Here is a 19,608-nt window from a genome sequence, read left to right as displayed (position 1 = left end):
TGTAACAATTTATTATGTCAGGTAAATGTATCATGCCAATTTCATAATCAATTCAAAGATAATCGATACAAAACATCAAATGCTCTGGAATAGAGAGATGCAAACCCAACATTAAGAAATACATGAGGCTGAGAGGTCTCACCATATGTCTAGAGGCCAACCCCTCCTTGTGTGCCAGTTATCCATAAACTCTTAAAAACCTTATTACCTGTTGTTTTACTTATTTGGAAATGAGACATTTGTATTAGTCGCACTGAGACATTTTAAACGATACCAAACATTAAAAAAATACTCTGTGATAATCATTCACATTAAACTATTCATTTTCTTGGGTGAATTCAGGTGATCTGAGGTGAAAGAGGGGGAGAGATGTGTTCTGAGGTCAGACTTTGCCTCTCACATGGTGAGTTCAAATGGTAATTTCCAGAGAGGTCCTTTGTCCTCTCAGGGTCTGGTCGCTCTTCAAACAGACTGTCCGGCATCTCCTAATTTCTCAATTCTTATAGCCGGGTAAACATTTCATTGGCGTTCTGTTCTGACATGATGCACTTTTTCTGAGTGTGTACGCCCCAAAACGCTCACGCAGTCAAACAGCGCCAAACTGAACTTATGTAGGGTCAGACCCATCTGCTAGCGATGGAAAAATATACACCAAATAAGCCACTTTGAAATTTTGCTGTTTTCATGAAGACAAAAGTTGGGTGACCCTCCCCCAAGACTAAACAAATTTGGATGACCCTCCCCTCAACAAAGAATAAAAAGACATGACTCTCCCCTATTTACCTCCGGTGGTCCATTCCATAAATACCGAATGGTCCCTTACTTCAATGAGCTCATTGTTTTTGCCTTAAATTATTACATTGTTTCAATTAATACATTTTTAGCTAACTGTGATTTTGTATACATTTCTGAAATACATAACTTAGACAGTTTCCTCTGATAACAGATCACTCTAAATTGTAATGTGGACTCGTGTATTTTCTGTAAAGCTGCTCTGAAACGATGTGTATTGTGAAAAGCGCTATACAAATTAATGTGAATTGAATTGAATGCTGTATTATAGATATATGTTATGCTGATGCGGGTCAGAATGGCTCCTCCTCTTCCTCTGATCTTCTTTCTGCTCATGATTCACGGTGAGTCTCTCTTACATTCACATTAGAAACACTCTGATGTTTTATTTAAGGCCTCATGAGCGGCTGATCTGCACTTTCTTCTGTCCTGTTCTCACATATTTCTCTCTGAAACAGGAAGTTTGTGTTGAACATGTCAAACGCTCGTCCCTTTTAGAAATGTCCAATAGTCTTTTGCTACTTGCTAGTCAGTGTCACATCGTTTAGGGGGAGGGACTTTCTCATTGTTCAGAGCATTTGATTGGACAAAAGTCACTGTAGCGGCAGATCATGAATATGTTTGGCTCGTGTTCTCAGAAGTGAATGTGTACATGTTAAATATTTATCATGTCAAAGGAATTCACTAGCATAAATGAGCTCTGAGCTGATAGATGAGAACTAAAAGCCACAAAACTAATATTTTGATGTCATTGGGTATTTAATAAATCAACTTTGATTATTTTCTTCGTCTTATTTTTCATATATTTCATTATTTGAGAGTGTGTCATGTTGTTCATGGCTGATTTATTGGTTCTCTCTTCACTCCTCTGTCTCTGTACATTTACTTCTGCTTTTCTGCAACACCGTCCATCAAAGCTGATCAAAAGATCGCTGTAGGACAGGGCTGCCAACTTTTGAGTTCTCTTTCGAGGAAACATCACACTTACAAGCGCCAAAACTCTCTGAGTGAGAAAATGTGTGTGTGGCGTGAGACTGTATGAAACGTGTCGATTAGAGTCTAAGGCTGAAAGTGTGACAGTTTGCAGCTCTGCTCTAGCACTAGATTGTGAATATGGAAGTGAATGTATATATGTTAAATATTTATATTGTCATATTCCATGATTTACAGTTTTTCTGAATTGCTAAAAACTAAACCCACTTCTCTGAACCAAATTCTCAATAGCCTAAACCAATCTGTCGAATAAATCACTCTTTCTGTAAAACATTAAACAAGTTGAGGAAGTTAAAACACTGTTTGCAAATCTCATGCACTCTTTTTGCAAAACGCTAAACACTTTCTCACTCATTAAAACACATTTCTCACTGTGATGCACTTATGTTTCAAAACGCTAAACACAGGCAGGCTAAAGTTAAACACAACTACAACACAGTTGTCATCGTTTACACACAACGACTCAAAATTGCCCATACACAAAAGAAATATATTTGAAATATATTTTTAGAATATATTTTGAAATATATTTTTGGAATATATGCAAATGTTCGAAATTGGCCCAATAAATATATTTTATTTAAATATATGTAAATATATTTTTTATTTTTTTGAAAATATATTTTAGTTAAATATGTCAATATATTTGTCAATATATTTACTAACAACATATATGTTCATATATGTTTTAACTTTTGCAAATTGTTTCATTTGAAATCTATTTTGAAATTTAAAAAGTTAACATTTTCACAAACAAACAACACATTTTCAATTTATTTTTTACATTTTTATTCATTTCATTTTAAATCTGAGTTCAGCTATTTTTGAGTTGACATCTGTCCCCAGTTGTCCCTTGGTGGCCTGTGGATATTTTGACCCTTCTTTAGCAAGCTAAACATTTTATGACCATATATTTTGTCATATATTTTACATTACATGTTATAAATGTAAATATATTTCACACTTAACATCATACATTTTTGTTATATTTCAGAATATATTTCAAAATGATAAATATAAGTGAACAACAATGCAAATATATTTCAATGTATTTGGAATAAATGCCACATATATTTTCGACACTTTAAAATATATTTCAATATATATATTTTTTTCTGTATGGGTGTTCACACTTATTTCTAATGATGAGAGGAAACTGTACAAGACAGTTTAAAGTGCCTAGATTTACTCAAAATGTTGCATTGAATGTTGAGAACAACAATGGAAACAATATAAGAGGAAGAGGAGGAAGAGTGTGAGTATAAGAGGAGGAAGAGTGTGAGTATAAGAGGAGGAAGAGTGTGTGTATAAGATGAGGAAGAGTATGAGTATAAGAGGAGGAAGAGTGTGTGTATAAGAGGAAGAGTGTGACTATAAGAGGAGGAAGTGTCTGTGTATAAGAGGACGAAGAGTGTGTGTAAGAGGAGGAAGAGTGTGAGTATAAGAGGAGGAAGAGTGTGAGTATAAGAGGAGGAAGAGTGTGTATAAGAGGAGGAAGAGTGTGTGTATAAAAGGAGGAAGAGTATGAGTATAAGAGGAGGAAGATTGTGAGTTAGAGGAGGAAGAGTGTGTGAAAGAGGTGATGAACGAGGAGGAAGAGGAAGAGGAAGGTGTGGAGAATGTGGTCAAGGCTGGATCTGCTTCAGGGTTTTTCTCTTCTCCTGCAGAGATGATATTCTCCGGCCGGACCGACATGAAGACGTGAAGCTGAAGCAGAATAAATCTCTCTCACTGACCTTGATTCTGCAGTTGCTCAACTCTTCTGACTGTACTTTACAGTAACATGCTTTTCATTTACAGTTTTTTTACTGTAACCTTTTGGGCTTCTGCAGTTGGTCACTGTATTTCACAGTATGCAAATGCTGAATATACAGACATTCCATACTATACAATATTCAGTGCAATACTATACAGTACTTGCAGTGCATACCCCAGTCAACACTATGATCTCACAGTGATGTCACCATGTGGTCACACCGTCAGCAATCTGAGTTCACAGTGTTCTAAAAGTGTAACCTCACAGCGCTCTCACTGTGTGCTCAAACTATGACCACAATATGAGCTCATCCCAGCTAGAAATGTTATTGTTCTATGAATGTTTTGAGAGCATTATGTTATGTTCTTGTAATATTTTCTGTAGCTAATTTTATTTTTGTAACCAGGATGTTCTCCTAAAAGGTAGGATAACACTCTCTATAAACATTTCAAACATGTTTAGTGATGACATTGATAGAACATTATCCCCCCTAACATTCTTAAACAGTTATAGCGGGAAGTTTCGATGTTTAGAAATTATGTTTAATAGGTTTACATGTTGAAGTTTGTTTGAAGAGTTTGGTTTGGTCACCATTGTAGAGGTCAGTGTTTGCTGTAGTTGGGCTCTTTGGTCTTGACTAGGGCTGGGCGATTTAAATCGTGATATTGTTATGCGCATCTCATCAGTAAAGCCGGTTCCTTGATTAGTAGTAAATCGCCATCTCCTGCTTTCAGATGGAGCGGCATTTACTACAAAGAGCCGTAGTTAACTGACAAGCTGAGCCATATCGCCAGCGATAATTAATGCGATATGGCTCAGCTTGTCAGTTAACTACGGCTCTTTGTACACAGCAAAAACTCCAGTGTTAAATTAACACTCCTGGGAGTGTATGAGTCCACACTCAAGAGTGTTTAAGTTAATGAGATAATTAAGTGATTAATTTAGTGATGATTGAACATTATTGAAGACACCTGATGTTAGCAAGCAGAATCACTGAAGGAGAAAATCACAAATTGTAAGTTACCGTTATGACGATCAATGGTTGCTTTAGTTGGACTCTTGACCCATATATTATTAACTTTAGATTTTGTTTGTCTGTTGTTTCTGAATTATAATCACCAGTTGAACAAAAAAGTGACTGATGGTGCTGGTTATGTTATGATCTTGATCACTGAACTCATTAAAATCATTCTTTCTGACTTCGATTTATGTTGTTGGTTAGTGAATCTGCACAAATGGCCAGAATTTTTGATATAATATAAAGGATTTCTTAAAAGTTGTTAAAAAAAAAAATCATTATTTTAGGCACACACAGATGTCAAGATTCAGTCTATGCATCTCAACAATGGTGAGGAGCAGAATATTCAATTAGGAAAAGTAAATTGACAATTCAGATCATAATTTATTCACACCGCAATGCATGATGGGAGCCATTAATGAGTTGTGATTGGTGGCAGCCACTGCAACATGCTTTATTATTGTCACCATTGTTGAGATTCACAGGCTGATTATTGATGTCTGTGTTTTAAATTAATTTAATTTATTTTGATCAGAACAATGTTTATTACATATTTTGAATTATAAGTAAAATACTAATAATCATAGACTGAAGAATCAGTAAACTGCTGCTAACAAGTTAAACCAAACTATCTCAATAAGTTTCCTTTTTCAGATCACAGCATGATTATGTCAAAACATAACCAACACTATAAGATAACATTTTACTTTGTTCATTTACTGTTATAAATCAATAACAGCAGACAAACAACAGTAAATATTAAAGTAAACATATAATGGTCTAGAGCCCAACTAAAGCAAACACCCATCACCTTAATGGTAACTTACAATTTGTGATTTTCTTCTTCAGTGATTCTGCTTGTTAACATCAGGTGTCTTCAATAATGCTCAATCATCACTCAATTAATCACTTAATTAAACATCTGAGTGATGTTGGAGTCCATGTCCAATTACATTTCTAGCTGGGGTGACTCACATTGTGTCCATAATATGAGCACACAGTGAGTGCACAGTGCGGTTACACTTTTAGCTCACTGTGAACTCACATTGTGATCATATGGAGAGATCACTGTGAGATCAACGTGTTGACTGGGACAGTGTTTATTCTCCTCACCACTGTCAGGTGTCAGTACTACTTTATTACAGAATTGCCAAATTTGTTTACTTTCTTACAATATATAAATAAATATTTCTCCTGTAACTGCATGCTTTGGATTCTGTGTTCTCCATTTTTCATGTAGTGTCTAACGAATGATCAGTAGTGTTTCTAATATTGACTGATGTGTGTAAGATCTGAAAGCATTGTTTGATTTTGCCAGAAGAGTCAGAGATTCTCTGAATGAGTTTTGAACATTTGCTTTTGTGTTTAAGGTTTTGAGAAAGTGAGTGATGGTTTCAAGAAATGTGTTTTAGCAATTCAGAAAAACTGTAATTGTGCAGCTTGTTGTTTTTGGCTGATTTCTTGGTTCTCTCTTCACTCCTCTGTCTTAAAGTAATTCACACTAAGATTATTTATTCACATTTATCTTATATTTCCTGTAATGAGTCGCTGTTTTCATATAGTAATAAAGTATTGTCATGTTTTCATGGCCCAATATAACAGATAAAACAACATTTACAGTTAGATTAATTATGTGTTTCAGGGGTTTCTAGTGCTGGTTTGAGTGTGAGTTACAGTCCTTCACACATCTGTGCACTAAAGGACTCAACAGTGATAATGAGATGCACTTATACATACCCTACTGGACATCAGATCGAGAAAGTGTTCTGGAGCAAAACAAAAGATAAAAAGGAACATGAAGAGTTTCCAGATCTGTCTGAGGACACTGAATACAGTCAGAGGCTTCAGTATCTGGGAGATAAACAGCAGAACTGCACCGTCAGACTGAGTCATGTGACACTGAAGGATTCACACATGTACTACTTCAGATTCATCACTGATAAAGAAAAATGGATTGGTGATCCAGGAGTGACTCTTACTGTCACAGGTGACTTTGATGAGGTTCATCTCTTCTTCTGTGCATTATGTTGAATAATAATCAGTGTATGACAGCAGCACTAGATATAATGTGTGTGTTGTGTTCAGATCTTCAGGTGGAGTCTCCTGAGAGAGTGACAGAGGGAGATTCAGTCAATCTGAGATGTAAAAGCAGCTGCGCTCTGACTGACAGAGCAACATTCATCTGGTACAGAAACTCACAGCCATTAACTGAGAGAAGAGACAGAAACAATGAACTCCTGCTGCAGTCAGTCAGAAGAGAGGATTCAGGCAGATATAGCTGTGCTGTAGACAGACACACTCACATCTCTCCTGCTGTTCAGCTCAATGTCATGTGTGAGTACAGATTGACTTTCTCTCTTTAACCCTCATGCACTTTAGATTTCTGGTTACAGTCTGTGTGGTCCAGGTCAAACTGACCCTAATTGTATTAAAGGGGACATATCATGCTAAATCCACTTTTTTAGCCCTTAAATGCATTTTGTTGTATATTTGGAGTGTTTAGAAGTACAGAAAAGTTGAAATTATTCTCTTCAGGTGCTTCGTTGATATCTTTATATTCTGTTTTGGTCATATTTTTCAACCTGTTCAGATTTTTCTGTTATCTATGACGTTTTGTGAACTATTACGTCACAGTATTTGCAGCGGAACTGCCAAATAAGGACATTTGACTTCCAGCCCAACACTTTGAGCAATCCGCCATTTTTATTTCTCGCTGTGATTTTGTAGTCCAAGCTAAAAGATGCAGAAGTTACGAGAGGGTAAGTTAAAATGTTCGGTTGTTGGATGTAGTAACCCACACGCTTCGTTACACCGTCTAATGTAGATGAACTGCCGCGCTTGTGACAGGGCGCATGTTTAACTGAAAGAACAAGCAGAGAGAGAGACCCGGTCGCGCGCTCACTCTCTCTCTTCAGAGCCAGGCGAAAGTGTAAACAAGACATCACCGTCTCCAAACTAGACGCTGTCTTGCTCTCTCTCCCTCGCACATATTAATCAAAATAAATCGACACGGTGGTAAAAGGTCGGAAGACCAAAGTTTCATGTGTAAATACAGTAACACACCATTGCGATACATCCATATGAAGACGTTGTTCTGCAGGTTCGTCGTCTTCATTTTCATCTCGCTCCGGCTCCGACTCTGGCTCGAACATGTAAGGCTGGCTGGACAAGTCTTCCGTTGTTGACATTTTGTTAATAACGTGTGAATAAAAAGTTTCTGTGCCGCTAGATAATCGTATCTCTGCTATTAAACTACAAAAATGGCCAAACGGGGTGGAGTTGAACCTCTGCAACCTGGAGAGGGGGCGGGGTATGAAGTGTCTCAATTGTATTTAAAGAGACCACACCAAAACGAGTTGCTCTCAGACGCACATCAGTAAAGGGGTAGAAAAAGGGCCTGTGGAGCTATAATAATGAGGAATTCAGACCCAAGCATTGCAGTTCCGCTTTATATAGACTACAAATGTATGATGTATATGTAAAAAGGAACGATTTAAAAGCATGATATGTCTCCTTTAAATCACACTATGAAAAAAAATTACAATCAGGTACAAATAATGACCTTTTAATATCAATACTTTTCACACATTGCTAAGACTAAATATCTGCATTTATGATTTATAAAAATGTTTTTAACCACTAAGACTGCCGTTCCCCGACACCCGTGGGACACTTGCCATTATACATTTATAACAATAATATCTTAGTCTAACAAAAGTAATCTTGACAAACTATATAGCATTTGAAAGCGTTCAGACAGTAGTTTTCATATTTGGCGACTGATTTTCAAAAGATGTAGTGTCGAATTATAACACACGCTCTCATTCTTTATGTATCTTTTTATATGTTTTAGAGATTGAATTCAAATCAAATATTAACATTACCAGGGTTGGGGAGTAATGGAATACATGTAACGGCGTTATGTAATCAGGATACAAAAATCCAGTAACTGTAATCCGTTACAGTTACGTCAAAAAACGTAGTAATCAGATTATAGTTACATTTTGAAAAAAGGGGGAATACTTTCAGGATTACAATGGTTTCATTTAAAACTAAATAAATAAGTATTTTGGCATAATAACACTATATTAAGCGCTGCTTGATTATACAGTAGTTCCTGGTTCTGTTGCCAGTAATGACTCACGTGTGCCACGCGCTGGTGCATGCGCAAATAACAGCCTTCTACAATCTCCTCAGACGCAGATTGAATCACTGCTGCTAGTAGAAACGATGCTGCCTGCGGGTAAAATCGCTTTTAATTCATGGAAATCCCGCTGCTATTTTGTAGAAATTAGGAGAGTATATTTTTTAGTACCCAAAATGTCCTTTCTTAATCTTTTCTCGCGTAACGGGATGTTCGCTGTAACGTAGGGGAACTCCCACTGCCAACGCCCCAAGTTCAGTCAGGCAAATTAAGAAAGATCACGACTTTAGTCAACATGTAGGCCTATTTTAAAATAAACAAATATGTAGATTGTGTAAAAAATGTAAATGTTGTGTTTTTATTTTTTAGTTAAAAATTTGTTAAAAATAAAACAAAATAATCTGTAATACCATACATTAGCCACTAGATGTCTGTATATCCCTTTACATAAATATAGATTCAGGCCTGTGTGTATATTTTGCAAATATTGTACACTGCACCACATTCTTAATAAATAAAAAAAAATATATATATTTTTTTAATAATATTCCTTCTTGCTTGACTTTATTTATATACGTGACCTTGAAGTAATCCAAAAGTAATCAGTTACATTACTTTCATATTATAGTACTTGGATTACGTTACTGAATACTTTTTTTATGAAGTAATTTGTAACTGTAACGGAATACAGTTTTAAAGTAACCCTCCCAAGCCTGAACATTACTTCCTAAACAAGATCACTCAATCCATATATGGAAATCGGAGAGTCCTTATATGGGCAGCAGATGAGTGTGGATTCATCTAGTGGAAAAGTTTGTTTTTCAAATATAAAACTTGTTGAAATGTTTTCAGTGTGAGCATCAGTTATTTTTGAACACTTTCATCTCGTGTTAACAAAACCGTGATAATATTGATAATCACGATAATTTTGGTCACTATTATTATGATATGAACTCGTAAAGATCGGAAGTTAAACTAAAGAAAATCCCGAGCTTTCCAATCGTTCGGGATACGAAAATACGATTTTTACGAGATGACTTGAACGCACAACAACGTGTAGGCACGCTTTCCCAGTGTTATCCAATATCCTCACTATGTGGGAACAAGTATGAACAGCAGTGATTGACTTCTCTGTGTAAAGCCCTCTCCTTCTCCGAGGGTTAGGGGGCATCAGGCGGTTTACACGAGGAGCTGGAAGACAGTGTTTGTGGCGTTTTTCTTAGGATCCCAATTCATCAATCACTGGCGTAACTGTTACGACCAGCTCGTTTTAAGCCGCAACACAAAAGAGGGATCAAGCAGAAACGAAAAAAATAAATACAAATAATAATAATAATAATAATAAGCAGAAGTCTAGGGATAAGGGAAGACAAAATCTTGAGGCTACATGTGTAAGAAAACATAAGAAAGAGTCACTCCTGAGGAGAGCTTCCCTAGAGAGTGCCTGAAATTAGCATGAGGAAAGCCAATCAGGAACTCCCACGACCTGCACCAATAGAATCAGGAGACTCAGGGTCGTCACACCTCCCACTCAAAAAGACGAGAGAGAGAGAAAAAATGGTACAAATGCAAAACAATCATTTAAATGTGACTGTACAATAACTTTAATACTCATCTCCATAAATCCCGCTCCATTTCGCTCCCGGAATCCTGGGCCCTAGGACATCAGAGAGAAAAAAAGGAGAAAGAAGAGAGAGAGAGAAGAAAAGATACCAGTCACTACTGGGACAGCTTACATCCTTGAGAGAGCATCAGCAATTATGTAATCCTTGCCACGTATGTGTTTTAATCTGTAAGTGGAAAGGTTGTAGAATAATGCTCCATCTCATAATTCTCTGATTCTTACCGCGCATTCGATCTAAGAAAGTCAACAGATTATGGTCAGTGTATACCGTAATAGGACCACAGACCGAGCTCAGATAGACCTCGAAATGTTGAACGGCTAAAATAAGGGCTAATGCCTCTTTTTCCACCGTAGAATACACGTGCTGGTGACGATTGAATTTTTTTGAAAAATAACCGACTGGATGTTCAATTCCATTAGAATCCTCTTGTAAAAGAACAGCGCCAGCACCATAAGCGCTAGGCTAGCATCAACTGCAAGTAGAAAATTAGGAGTAGCCAACACAGGAGCATTGGCCAATAAAGATTTGGCATTCTCAAAGGAACACTGACATTGCTCTGACCATTGAAAGGGTCTCTTAGGGCTTAATAAATCAGTCAGAGGGGCAACTACATTTGCAAAATTATGACAAAAACCTCTGTAGTAACCCACCATCCCGAGAAAGCTGGAAGACAGTGTTTGTGGCGTTTTTCTCAGGGATCCCAATTCATCAGTCACTGACGTAACTCATAGTGATGACTGAATGGGAACGTCTAGGTTACTAATGTAACCCCCATTCCCTGAAGGAGGGAAGGGAGAAGTTACGTCCCTTTGCCACAATCCCTGTGTTCACCGCTGAGCAACGAGCTAGAGGTCTTCACGGGTCCAAAAATTCGTGCCCGAACCCGAAAGAGACCCGTAATGTGCTAAACCGAACCGACCCGTCTATTATTTCAAAAGCTGGACCCGGACCCGTGCAGATCCGAGAAATGCCTAACCGGACCCGACCTGGACCCGTCTATTATTTGAAAGCTGGACCCGAAACCGCCGGGAAGACACAGACCCGAATGGACCCGATTGTCACATACTCCACCTTAAACTGCTATTACAAGTCAATAAACCTGTTGCTAAAAATACAACTTTTTGTCTTACCTAATTTAAGGAGCCGTGGTAGCGTAGTAGTCTCCTCTCCCTTCCTTGTAACGTTAACGTTACCTGACTGGCTGTGATCATGCATTACAATCCTCCGACAAGACAGTTATTCATGTTATTCCTCTCGTTATTCCAAGTCCAAGCTTAATCCACTCATTATTTCAGCTTCAAAAGTCCACTTGATGTCATGGTGACGGATGACAAATGCAACTTTGCACATGTAACTTACATTCTGACTCGAGTTAACTCGCATAATAACTTTGACTGTTTGCCCTTTTGAACTAACGTTATAATAACGATTGCTCGTTCAGTGCCATGGCCGCTGACGTTATTTATTTGCTATCATCTCCGTGCTCTCTGCTCTGCATCGAGTCTGAATCTGACCACTAAAACTTTAAGATTAAACAAGACGGTTAATTTATATTGTAAAATCTAAACGCGGTTTGGCGGTCCCTCACTGAAGCTCTGGTAACTGGTTGCCATAGAAACATGACACGCGACACGCTTGAGACTGCACATGCACGCTAGCTGGATCAACCTAAAATATGCTTTTTAACGCAATTTATTTTGAGTGTCCTAATTTTACAAGTTGCAAGTTACAAAAAAAACACAAGCAGTGTCTAATCACGGCCGGGTTTTCTCCGAGTCTGATCTAATGACTCCGATCGCACGGGTATTACACACAATGTTAAACAGACCCGGGACCCGAAGTAATAAATTCGGACCCGCCCCGGGCCCGGTTGATCATTTAAAATTATAGACCCGAACCCGTACGGGTCCCGGGTCGGGTCCCGGGTCGACGGGTCTCGGGTTCACTGTGAAGACCTCTACAATGAGCACCACTACAGGGGGTGGAACTGAGACACGAGGAAAGGAAACGAGGAAACACAAATAAGAAATGAGAAGCGCTCTATTTGTATATTGGAATATTCTTGATCACTGGAGCGTCACTTCAAAGCGTCAACAGCGGCGATCAAGGGATCTGCCCTTATGTTGTTAAAGTTTGGTTATTTAAGAAATTCATACATAATAAAGATAAAGCAAGATGCCCTGTTGATATATGTTTGATATACAATTTATATAAACTGCAAAGGTAAAGCATAAATAAAAATGATTGTGCATGTGAAGGGAATTGAGAGAATTGAGATGCTGAGTTTGATCAGTTTCTGGGTCACAGGCTGGAGGACGGAGGAGCGAGGAAATGAGGAAGCATCAATTTGAGTATTGAGAAGCACCCATAAACTTTCCCTCGATTCCTCCGTCTTCATTTTCTTTCCTTGCAACCTTCCCTCACATCCTACAGGGGGATGTGTTTTAGCCTTAAACAGTGAAAAATTAAACTGGGATGTTTGCTGAAATTGTCCAATAATAACCAACTGCAGCCTTTCCTAGAACGTTTTCCACCAGCCGTCTCTGATAAATACTTTTACCTGACATCTGTAGATCCTCCAGTGAAACCTGTGATCTCCATCAGTCCATCTGGTGTAATAGTGGAGGGAGATTCAGTGACTCTGAACTGCATCAGTGACTCAAACCCTCCTGCAGAAATCAGCTGGTTTAAAGGAGGAACGATTGTAGGATCTGGAAGAATCTTCAACATCTCAAAGATCAGCTCTGATGACAGTGGAGAATACATGTGCAAGTCCATCTATGAACATGGAGAGAAATACTCTGATACACAGCAAAATCCCCAGTGTTAAATTAACACTCCTCAGTGTTTATATGTGTCCACACTACAGGGTGTTAAAACTTAACACTGAACAGTGTTGAAGTTAATGAGTTAATTAAGTTAACACTGAAGCAGTGTTGAAGTTAATGCGATAATTAAGTGATTAATTAAGTGATGATTGGCCATTAGTGGTGACACCTGATGATAACAAGCAGACTCACTGAAGGAAAGAGAAACAAGAACAGAAAAAAGAGAAACACAAGATCTACTGACTTCGAGCCATTATTGCACTTATTATTTTACCAGTTTGACTTTATTTCTGTCATACATCTACACACGGTCTTATTTAGATTTAACAGAAGTTTAGATGGTAATGTTTTATGGAATGCTTCGTTTCATGTCACCATTATGGTGGTCAGTGGTTGCTTTAGTTGGGCTCTTGACTCTTTACTTTGTAACATTAGTTTTTCTCTGACTGCTCCAACTCTGTGTTTATAAAGCATATGTGTTGTGGTAAGAGAAACTATGATTTGGCTGCGTTTCCTGAAAACATCGCAAGCCTAATTTGATCGTATAGACCATTTGTTGCAGTTGGTCTGTGATCAAGTAAGGCTTAAGATGCTTTCGGAAATGCAGCCCTGGTAATGTTTCGATGATGAAATTTCTAGTGACCTGTTTACTGATGGCACCCATTATTATAAGCTGATTACCCAAATGTTTTATTAATTTTTCACTACAGTAGTTATTTTCAGCAATATTTTAGGAATCTGAAGATTTTAAAATCACACACAGACATCAAGAATCTACATAAGAATCTCAACAATGGTGACAATCAAACAAATGCTTGATGTTGCAATGCATGATGGGAGCCACCAATCAGAATGCATCAATGGCTGACATCATGCATTGCAGCATGAATAAATTATGCAGCTGAATTGTCCTGTAATTTTCATTGTTTTTTTCTGTTTGCTTTTATTTTGCTATTGTTTTGTTCTGACTTTAGTAGCTTGTTTTGTGGTGTTCAGAGTTGATCTGTTTATCACTAGTTTGTTTATTGTCACCATTGTTGAGATTCATATGCTGATTCTTGATGTCTGTGTGTTTAAACAAATAACTGCTATGCTCAAAGTATTTTCAAAATTTCTCATATTGCTGTTGGATCTCAAACTGTAGAATCTCAGGGCTACAATCACCAACACTAAAACAAGACATCAAGCATATAGTCAAAGATTTAAACTCTGAATGACATCAGTGAATCAGGACACTACATGATAATGTTTTTATCATCAAAACATAATGTGAGCAGGTCATGTTTTCTCTTGCAGTAACAAATGTGCTTTATAAACACAGAGTTGTAGCAACCAGAGAAAAACTAATATTGAAAAATGAAAAGTGTCAAGAGCCCAACTAAAGCAAACACTGACCACCAAAATGGTAACTTGAAAAGAAAAATTCCATAAAACATTACCGTCTAAACTTCTGTTGAATCTCAAGAACTTTTGTCGATGTAGAAAAGAAAATAAAGTAATAAAAGTCAGTTTGACAGAAATAAAGTCAAACTGGTAATAATAAGTGCAACAATGTGTAATGACTCGAAGTCAGTAGTTCTTGTGTTTCTCTTTTTTCTGTTATTGTTTTTTCTCTTTCCGTCAATGATTCTGCTTATTAACATCAGGTGTCACCACTAATAGCCAATCATCACTTAATTAATCACTTAATTATCTCATTAACTTCAACACTGCTTCAGTGTTAACTTAATTATCTCATTAACTTCAACACTGTTCAGTGTTAATTTTTAACACCCTGTAGTGTGGACACATATAAACACTGAGGAGTGTTAATTTAACACTGGGGATTTTGCTGTGTAATGTGACTTTAAACGTCATGTGTGAGTAAATGATGGTCCAGTAACTGTGACATTAAATCCTTGAAACATCTGTGATGTTAAGTTTAAAATGATTGTTAATGATATCAATATTTATCTGTCTTAGATCCTCCCAGGAACGTCTCAGTGTCCATCAGTCCATCTGGTGTAATAGTGGAGGGAGATTCAGTGACTCTGAACTGCAGCAGTGACTCAAACCCTCCTGCAGAAATCAGCTGGATTAAAGGAGGAACGACTGTAGGATCTGGAAGAATCTACAACATCTCAAAGATCAGCTCTGATGACAGTGGAGAATACACAGCAAAATCCCCAGTGTTAAATTAACACTCCTCAGTGTTTATATGTGTCCACACTACAGGGTGTTAAAAATTAACACTGAAGCAGTGTTGAAGTTAATGAGATAATTAAGTTAACACTGAAGCAGTGTTGAAGTTAATGAAATAATTAAGTGATTAATTAAGTGATGATTGGCCATTAGTGGTGACACCTGATGTTAATAAGCAGAATCATTGACGGAAAGAGAAAAAACAATAACAGAAAAAAGAGAAACACAAGAACTACTGACTTCAAGTCATTACACATTGTTGCACTTATTATTACCAGTTTGACTTTATTTCTGTCATACATCGACAAAAGTTCTTGAGATTCAACAGAAGTTTAGACGTTAATGTTTTATGGAATTTTTCTTTTCAAGTTACCATTTTGGTGATCAGTGTTTGCTTTAGTTGGGCTCTTGACCCTTTTCATTTTTTAATATATGTTTTTCTCTGGTTGCTACAACTCTGTGTTTATAAAGCACATTTGTTACTGCAAGAGAAAACATGACCTGCTCACAATATGTTTTGATGATAAAAACATTATCATGTAGTGTCCTGATTCACTGATGTCATTCAGAGTCTAAATCTTTGACTATATGCTTGATGTCTTGTTTTAGTATTGGTGATTGTGGCTCTGAGATTCTACAGTTTGAGATCCAACAGCAATATCAAAAATTTTGAAAATACTTTGTGCAAAGAAGTTACTGTGTTTAAACACACAGACATCAAGAATCAGCATATGAATCTCAACAATGGTGACAATAAACAAATTAGTGACAAACAGATCAACTCTGAACATCACAAAACAAGCTACTAAAGTCAGAACAAAACAATAGCAAAATAAAAGCCAACAGAAAAAACAATGAAAATTACAGGACAATTCAGCTGCATAATTTATTCATGCTGCAATGCATGATGTCAGCCATTGATGCATTCTGATTGGTGGCTCCCATCATGCATTGCAACATTAAGCATTTGTCACCATTGTTGAGATTCATATGTAGATTCTTGATGTCAGTGTGTGATTTTAAATCCTTCAGATCTTTAAAACATTGTTGGAAGTAACTACTGTAGTTAAAAAATAATAAAACAATTAGATAATCAGTTTATAATGCTGGGTGACATTATTGAATCAGGCCACTATTAATTTCATCATTGAAACATAACCAGGGCTGAATTTCCAGAAGCATCTTCAACTTAACTTGATTGCAGACCAACTGCAACAAATGGTCTATACGATCAAATTAAGCTTGCGATGTTTTCAGGAAACACAGCCTAAGTCACAGTTTCTCTTGCCACAACACATATGCTTTATAAACACAGAGTTGGAGCAGCCAGAAAAATACTAATGTTAAATAATAAAGTGTCAAGAGCCCAACTAAAGCAACCACTGGTCACCATAATGGTGACATGAAACGAAACATTCCATAAAACATTACCATCTAAACTTCTGTTAAATCTAAATAAGAACGTGTGTAGATGTATGACAGAAATAAAGTCAAACTGGTAAAATAATAAGTGCAATAATGGCTCGAAGTCAGTAGTTCTTGTGTTTCTCTTTTTTCTGTTCTTGTTTCTCTTTCCTTCAGTGAGTCTGCTTGTTATCATCAGGTGTCACCACTAATGGCCAATCATCACTTAATTAATCACTTAATTAACTCATTAACTTCAACACTGCTTCAGTGTTAATTTTTAACACCCTGTAGTGTGGACACATATAAACACTGAGGAGTGTTAATTTAACACTGGGGATTTTGCTGTGTACAAGTGCAAGTCCATCAATGAACATGGAGAGAAATACTCTGATGTTGTGACTTTAAACGTCATGTGTGAGTTAATGATGGTTCAGTAACTGTGACATTAAATCCTCGAAACATCTGTGATATTAAGTTTAAAATGATTGTTAATGATATCAATATTTATCTGTGATAGATCCTCCCAGGAGAGTCTCAGTGTCCATCAGAGCATCTGGTGTAATAGTGGAGGGAGATTCAGTGACTCTGAACTGCATCAGTGACTCAAACCCTCCTGCAGAAATCAGCTGGATTAAAGGAGGAACGATTGTAGGATCTGGAAGAATCTACAACATCTCAAAGATCAACTCTAATTACAGTGGAGAATACAAGTGCAAGTCCATCAATGAACATGGAGAGAAATACTCTGATAATGTGACTTTAAACATCATGTGTGAGTAAATGATTGTTTACACATTGTTCAAAAACTTCAAATTCATAATTTTCTAATATTTATTGTGAGTCTCAGAGATCAGACGCTGTAACTGTCACAGGTGAAGCTTTTATTAACTCACTCCTGTATCTTCACATCATTCATCAGTTTGGAGAGTTAATCATGATGATCTTCCTCTTTCAGTTCATCATGTTGCTGGTGGGAATGTGATTGTGATCACAGCGGCATCTGGAGGATTATTCATCTTCATTATCATCTTCATCATCATCCTGTTTATAATGTGAGCTCAATAAAAAACTGCAGTGATTGTATAAGTTAACTTTTGGTCTAATGTAAAAGAAAATGGCTAATTTGTGTTTGATTATTAGTAATCTTAAAAACAATGTTTTATTTACATATTTTCTCTTAATTTAATACATTCGTCCATATGCTGTTAATGTCTGTGATTATAACAGGAAGAAACAAAGGGATGTTAAAGCTGAAGATCTCACAGTGAAAGAGGTAAATCATCAAAACACAACATGACTTTACAGAAGCAGAAAATCAGTCGATCAGCCGTTATCTGTGTCTCAGACTGTAACTAAACAAACTGATGAGAAACCAACATTATCAAAGACTTTATCAACACAATCCAGAAAAAAAGAATCATAAATAAAACTGAAGAAAACATTTAAATAATTTTTACATGGTTTAATGGAATACTTATATATTTATTGTTTTAATATAGGTTTGTTGGTCTAATTGCATAATCATTAACACATAGTGTGATGAATGAACATGTCACTGCATTTACTCATTCTGCCCTATTCTTCCCTACTCCATGTGTGAATCAATGAAATATACCTGTATTTTACATCACTACATTGATTTGATCTAACCTGATACTTGATCTGAAAAGTTTGAGGCAAACTGCTCTAGACTGAGAATCTTCAGAGCAAACTGATTTACTGGTCTTAATAATAATTACATTACTTGCATTTCAGAATGATCTCTATTCTGATGCCTCACAGAGCGTTTCAGTCAATTACAAGCCTCTTTCTGAACAAAATTCAGCCAATGATTCTCTGTATGCCAGTGTGAAACCCAAAAGATTCATAGGAAAAACTCCTGAATCCAGAGATACTGAGGAGATCCTGTACGCAACTGTCCAACATCACAGAAAGACAGAGACAAAGAGAGCAGAGGAGAATGAATGTCAATATGATGATATAAGAGTTCATCAGCCTGATGCTGCAGTGAGGTGAGAAAAAACAACTTAACCAGCTTAACCAATACCAATTTAACCAGTACCAACTTAACCAGTACCAACTTAACCAGCACCAACTGAACCAGCACCAAATGAACCAGCACCAACTTAACCAGTGCAACTTAACCAGTACCAACTTAACCAGCACCAACTTAACCAGTACCAATTTAACCAGTACTAACTTAACCTGTGCAATTTAACCAGTGCAACTTAACAAGCACCAACCTAACCAATACTGACTTAACCAGTGCAACGTAACCAGTACCAACTTAACCAGAACCAACTTAACCGGCACCAACTTAACCTTTACTAACTTAGCCAGCAACAGCTTAACCAGTACTAATTTAACCAGTGCAACTTAAACAGAACCAACTTAACCAGTACCAATTTAACCAGTACTAACTTAACCAGTGCATTTTAACCAGTACCAACTTAACCAGAACCAACTTAACCAGCACCAACTTAACCTTTACTAACTTAACCAGTACTAACTTAATCAGAACCAACTTAACCAGAACCAACTTAACCAGTACCAACTTAGCCAGCAACAGCTTAACCAGTACTAATTTAACCAGTGCAACTTAAACAGAACCAACTTAACCAGTACCAATTTAACCAGTACTAACTTAACCAGTGCAACTTAACCAGCACCAGCTTAACCAGAACCAACTTAACCAGCACAAACCAAACCAGCTTAACCAGCACCAACTTAACCAGTACCAGCTTAACCAGTACCAGCTTAACCAGTACCAACTTAACCAGTACCAACATAACAGTGCCAACCTGACCAGTACCAACTTAACCATCACTAATTTAACCAGTACCAGCTTAACCAGTTCCAACTTA

The 19,608-nt window shown here is 37.0% G+C and overlaps 1 protein-coding gene across 1 annotated transcript; it reads left to right on the top strand.

Annotated features, from left to right (window-relative positions):
• Positions 1-1,078: 1,078 nt before the first annotated feature.
• On the top strand, positions 1,079-15,336 carry LOC307149025 (sialic acid-binding Ig-like lectin 14; the record flags this gene model as incomplete). Its single annotated transcript, XM_079855040.1, has 4 exons — positions 1,079-1,136; positions 6,202-6,546; positions 6,645-6,893; positions 15,119-15,336. 4 exons carry the CDS (start codon positions 1,079-1,081, stop codon positions 15,334-15,336), a joined length of 870 nt encoding a protein of 289 aa, XP_079711166.1.
• Positions 15,337-19,608: the final 4,272 nt, after the last annotated feature.

This window comes from Squalius cephalus, assembly GCF_949319135.1.
Source record: "Squalius cephalus genome assembly, chromosome: 2".
Lineage (NCBI taxonomy): Eukaryota > Metazoa > Chordata > Actinopteri > Cypriniformes > Leuciscidae > Squalius > Squalius cephalus.
This window is presented reverse-complemented; position numbering and strand designations above follow the sequence as displayed.